The following is a 5,545-nucleotide window of genomic DNA, read 5'->3' on the forward strand; positions in this document are numbered from 1 at the left end:
CCTAGATATTTTAGGCAATATAGAAATCCTGGCCAGGACGCGTCCTGGGAAAATGGCACGTATGGTCACCCTAAGTTAGTTACGCCTGCCAGGTTAACATAACAGTTTATTCTATCGAAGAACCGCCCATTTTGACCGGACGTGGCAGCCCGACTGACACGTAGAACCACCAACCACGTTAGTTTTATGCATTTAAAGGGACAGTTCAGAGCAAAAATGTAAATTCTGTCATTATTTACTCACTTCATAACGTTCCAAGCATGTATGGCTTTTTCTTCAGTAGAACACAATAGAAGATTGTTTGAAGAATGTTTGTACCATACACCAAAACCAGTTTTGGTTACCATTGATTTCTATTTCATTGACAAAAACACATTTTTCAAAATATTTTCTACTACGCTTCATAGAAGAAACAAAATGTACTACAATAACAGACAGAAATACAATGGTAGCATGTTCAAATAACATTGCAATAGTCTCTGCGAAACAGGTTGTACAAGTAACATTTAAAAAACTTAGTCAAAATGTCCATGGTTAACGTTTTTTTTTTTCTAACAACAGAAGAGCTATAGAAAGAATATTTACATTGCTTTATTTCTGTACTGCTTTCCAACAGCCAATGACACGAGAGGTAGGCTGCCAATGTAATGCTCCGGTTCTGAAGAGTGTGGCGGTCCAAGCAGTACGCACCCAAAAAAAGCCAAAACGGAGAAGTAAAGGTAGCATTTTTAGCTAAAAGTTTACTTGTGAGTTAATGGCTTTGTTTTGCTTCACCGGTTTGATTTTCATTTTTGTGTGGTTTAATAACAGCCATTCAAGTGAGACCTCTTGTGAGTCATTGTGCTAGTGTGTCCTGCTCTGATGAGGATTTTCCTGTCAAATCTGAATCTTCATTTACATTAACACCAATTAAAAGGCCACGCATGGAGGATTCCTCAGAGGGGTCACCATACAGCTCAGAAGAACCAACAGATGACACCTACATGCCTAATATAATGAAAGAAGATGACATAAAGTAAGTCTGTCCATGTTTCATTTGGGGTGTTGATCTGTAAACTCACAACCAGCTATATGTTTGTATCGAACACCCACTTTTCATGATCAAGTTAAATCAAGAATATAACAGTAACTATATTAGTGTCCACAGCAATGCACAGTACTTTTCTGTTTATTATAAGAGCGTACAGAAATGTTGTATGCCACTTTAAATGTTCAAGCTCTTTAAACTCAGGTGGATTCTGATATTCTGTTTTACATTATTTTACATTTATACGGGCTCACAGTTTGTCAGCTGAGTAAATGTTGATATATAACTCTTGTGGTTAAGATTCACCCCTCTGTGACACATTGGGCTCAATTTCTGGTCAGGAAGCATTCTTTTGCAAGTGATAAAATATGTATTTATTTATATATATAAGCTGTGGAAGATAAGTTACAGATCATAAAATAACAAAACATACAAATAGCTATTTTTACACTGTTTATTGATAAAGCATACACAAGTTCATAATTTGTCAGTAAATCTTAATCATCTAATATTGTTTAGTACTTAACATCCCTCTCCACATTCAATTTGTTTCATTCTCCACCAACTGTAACCAAGATTAATCTGTAAAAATAGTCAGAATCAAACCCGGAGAGGGAAAGGCAGTTATATTTCCACCTAGACAACATCCTTATCAGTAACCTTGTTGAATCCAGCAGGCCTGACCAGAAAGCCTGGTTTCAATTCATCCCTGTAAAACAACGCATACCATGTGCAAATATAGTACTCCCACAAACTTGGTCCATTAAATATCAGGTCGACAATACTAGCAGTAAGACAACTGATCCTGTACCCCAATTACATTCACTCCAACTCTAAACCTACAGGCATCTTCCTCTTCACATTACATCCATCTTCAGAATAAAGATTACAAAGAATAATCTGACATATGCAGTCTCAAGTTTATGATTTTTGCAGAGAATGCATTGTGCAAATGCATCATTCTCCAAGGATCTGTGCTTTAGTGTTGGAATAAAATCAAATGCTCCATAAAGCACAAAAGTGTGAGGGTGGATGAGAAAGCATTTGGAAGAAAGGCCTGCTGGTTTAGTGTTTAGAGTTTGACAGTGTCTTGAGTGGTAAATATTTTATAGAGGCAAAGGGTAATGCTTTAAAACCGAAAACTTGAAGGTAATACCGCATACAAAGATACCACAACGTAACATCAAACTGTGCAAGAGGTCACAGAAGCATCCGCACCAAAGCATCTACCCTGCAATGAGTAGCAAAACTGAAACAAAAAGTTTAAAGACCGTTCACCCAAATATGAAAAGCGTTATCTACTCCCAATCATGTTGTTCAAAAACTGTACGACTTGTTCTACTGTGAAACACGAAAAAATATTTTGTCTTTGTCAGTGGGGTCCAATGTTTTTTTGGACTGCAATGTTCTTCATAATGTACAGAAGAATGAAAATCATACAGGTTTGGAAAAACATGAGGGCAAGTAAATGACTGAATTTTCATTTTTGGGTGAACTGTCCTTTTAAGAGACCACACAAACAACAATTAAAACAACAAATAAATACAGGGAAAAATTAGTGTTAGAACACAGCGACACTGAATTGAGGCAGATACACGTTGACAAGCCAAACAGTAAGACAAACCATCCCAGTCAGGGGTCTGAAACAGCCATCCCTGGATTTACGTACCATCTCAAATCGTCTGCTGCCGAATGGTTAAAACCACACATTGCAAGCAGACTGTACCAACTGTATTATAGTGCTGGCTCATAACTGCTGACCAATGTTATTCTGTAACATTTATTAGCACAGTTTCCTCACAGCTGACACGCACAAAACTCTCTGCCGCAGCTACACTCACAAACACACTTTGGAATCAACTTCGAGTGACCTTGAACGGTTTGCCCAAGTCAGTGTGATCAGTCACATGCATATGGTTAAAGGTACTTATTTCAGTTGAACAACAGTATGTTATTTGTAAGGTAGACACTTTTTAAAAGGTTTTGAATTGCTTTGTGCAGTTCAAAGGCTGGACAGATGAGAGGAGGAGATGTAGTTGTGTTGTATATCCACTGGAGAATCACATGTTCTTTAAGCATGACAAAGGAGCCGCCGTACAGAATTATGAATGTGCACAAAAAACCTTGACAGACTGAAAATATTATGGTCTGATCATCTTCATTAAGCCAAAACCCTTTGACATAGGGTAGCAAAAAACCTTTTAGTGATGTCCGGAGGCTTCTCTTGTGTTTGTCTACCAGAGCATGGGTCCTTTACCTCACAAATCATAGGCTGAGTTAGCCTTCATGCCTCTCACTTTCTGATCCATGTTCAGGTAAATGAGGTGAGGTCATGAGAATGAGGGAGGCCTCAAGTCTAAATTGATTTGAATTCAAACTGGAATACCAAGACGGTGCTTCTTTTTCTTAACAGGCTTGAGCCCTGTGAGTCTTCGTACATCGTCGTCACCATCTGAATCCTCCATTTCATCATCTGCAGAGAACAGAATCTGACCAGCACAGGAGAAAGAGGGCAAAGAGAAAGACTGTGTTCAACTAATCTTTTTTTTTTTTTTTTAAACAAACAGGTGATACTGACACTCCTAAAAAGTGGAATACACCTCGCAAACTTAAATAAGTAGGTAACATTCTCCATTACATTCTGACTGAGCTGCTCATCCCATCCCTTTAGATGGACTAGAATCACTTGACTAAACCATCTGACAGATGTCAACGAATTAATATTTGACACAGATATAGTGGTTGGATGGAAATGCTACACTCGAGATGACTGTTCTCGCTGTCAAGTTCCCTGCTCAAATGACTTGCCTTGTCTCAAATCTAGCACTGCTAACACAACCAAGCAGTAAGATGAAAGGAAATACATGTATTCAGGAGATGTTATTGGGTCAAACATCATCGAAATACAGAAATATTAGTAGCATGTTACAAAACCACATACACTAATGTGTTATATTCATCCTTAAAAAAACTGTCTTCCACTGAAAATCAAATGTACCCAGAGTTCATTACTGGACGTTTTGTTAACTAGAACAGTCTGTGCAGCCCTTTCTTAAAGGCACACATGCTTCTTTAGATTGTAAACTCTCTGTGACTTATCATGGTTACACATACTTCAGGTCTGAAGCATTGGGAAAGGAACTGTCATGCACATGTGCACAATGGTCATGCAGATGTACTAGGGGGAAAAAAAAGGATGTCCCATCTAGGACTTGGGTAGGGGGATGATTTTGAATATAACACTGTAGGTCAAGGGAAAGCCCAAAATATGAATTCTGTGATGTTTAATGGATGTTTAAGGAGCAGCAAAAGTGTCTTGCCAAAGCAAGTCTACGTCTAGATTCAGATCTCCAATGTTTAGACTTTGTTGATTGTTTTGATAGTGTTTTATACATTCCATGAACTATTAAATGTTATGTCATCGGTTATGATTTTCTTTTATAGAAATATGTTTTATTCTGTGGTTTAAACATAAAAATCATCTAATTTCCAATAAAAATGTTAACACAAACTATTATATAATTAATTAGGGGCCAAGCCCCTATTGTAGTTATTAGTTTTTCTTCTTCCCGAAAGGGAGTCTATGGCAGCCCTATAAAAGGAACAAGAGAAAATGATGAAATGTGGCACAATTGTAGAGATGGTAATGAATAGCGATTTGACCAATTTTGAAGTCTCTAGGACCAACTCTATAGTGCCACCACTGGTTCAAAATTTCACTTTTCTAAAGCTCATCACTTTTGAACCCTTTGTTCTAGAAAAATTAAGCTTAGTTCATCTGATTACTCTCCTCATTCTGATCACATTCAATAGCTTTTTTTTGTATGCGTGTGTGCTCATTCTCACACTGAAAGCTCTCCTCAGCAGCCTGATGAATGTGCATCAACTGAGCGGCACATTCTGCTAAGCCTCAGGCCCTGAATCTTTCAGGTCGTGGGTTCGAATCCCATGTGGAACATTTTCAGACCCAAAGAGGTACTGTGGCATTATGCAGAAGTTGCTTATGTTGCAGGCATTTTGCCTTTCTAAGAATGATCTCATCTGATATCTAGATAGAGAGCAAATTTTTGGATCGATAGATGCAGGCAGGCAGGCAGGTTGCGTAGCTAGCAGTTGCAGTAGCGTTGCAGTTCTTGTTCAATTAAAATTTTATTAAATTAACAGCCCTAGGAATAATCATTCTCCCTTTTTGCTGTTACATCAAATTGATTCAGTAAGAGTAACTTACTTCTGATTCAGAGTCATCATGCGACAGTGCCCGTCTATAGCGCACTTTGCTGCTGCCACGAGGGTCGTCTTCTGCTTCCCTCTCCTCCAATTTGGCTTTTGTTCTGCCCTTCTTCATTATGAAGTTATCTATCACCCAGAACATCAGAGCCTGGATACACACACAAACAGGGGCAAACATTCAGACATAAACAGATGTGTTACAATAATGACAGAACCACCTGTCATACAGATTTATATAGAAGATTTAGAGCAGGGCTGTCCAAACTCGGTCCTGGAGGGCCGGTGTTC

General features: G+C 38.4%; 2 protein-coding genes across 4 annotated transcripts in view; one reads left to right on the forward strand and one right to left on the reverse strand.

The window, feature by feature from the left end:
- Nucleotides 1-4,509, forward strand: part of LOC107696835 (uncharacterized) — a 5,173-nt gene extending 664 nt beyond the window's left edge. The window contains exons 2-4 of one of the 2 annotated variants that reach the window (XM_016497343.1): nt 617-719; nt 811-1,015; nt 3,595-4,509. In XM_016497343.1, the coding sequence (XP_016352829.1) occupies nt 617-719; nt 811-1,015; nt 3,595-3,598 (312 nt within the window). In that variant the 3' untranslated portion in view covers nt 3,599-4,509. Of the gene's footprint in view, nt 1-616; nt 720-810; nt 1,016-3,440 lie in introns of both variants that reach the window. The other variant, XM_016497342.1, reaches the window with a different exon arrangement.
- The window catches only part of LOC107696834 (store-operated calcium entry regulator STIMATE-like), a 20,543-nt gene continuing 16,421 nt past the window's right edge, over nt 1,424-5,545 (reverse strand). The window contains exons 7-8 of one of the 2 annotated variants that reach the window (XM_016497341.1): nt 5,256-5,405; nt 1,424-1,736 (exon numbers count right to left, since the gene is read on the reverse strand). In XM_016497341.1, the coding sequence (XP_016352827.1) occupies nt 1,731-1,736; nt 5,256-5,405 (156 nt within the window). In that variant the 3' untranslated portion in view covers nt 1,424-1,730. Of the gene's footprint in view, nt 3,517-5,255; nt 5,406-5,545 lie in introns of both variants that reach the window. The other variant, XM_016497340.1, reaches the window with a different exon arrangement.

Source organism: Sinocyclocheilus anshuiensis, unplaced genomic scaffold, assembly GCF_001515605.1.
Source record: "Sinocyclocheilus anshuiensis isolate Anshui unplaced genomic scaffold, SAMN03320099.WGS_v1.1 scaffold710, whole genome shotgun sequence".
Lineage (NCBI taxonomy): Eukaryota > Metazoa > Chordata > Actinopteri > Cypriniformes > Cyprinidae > Sinocyclocheilus > Sinocyclocheilus anshuiensis.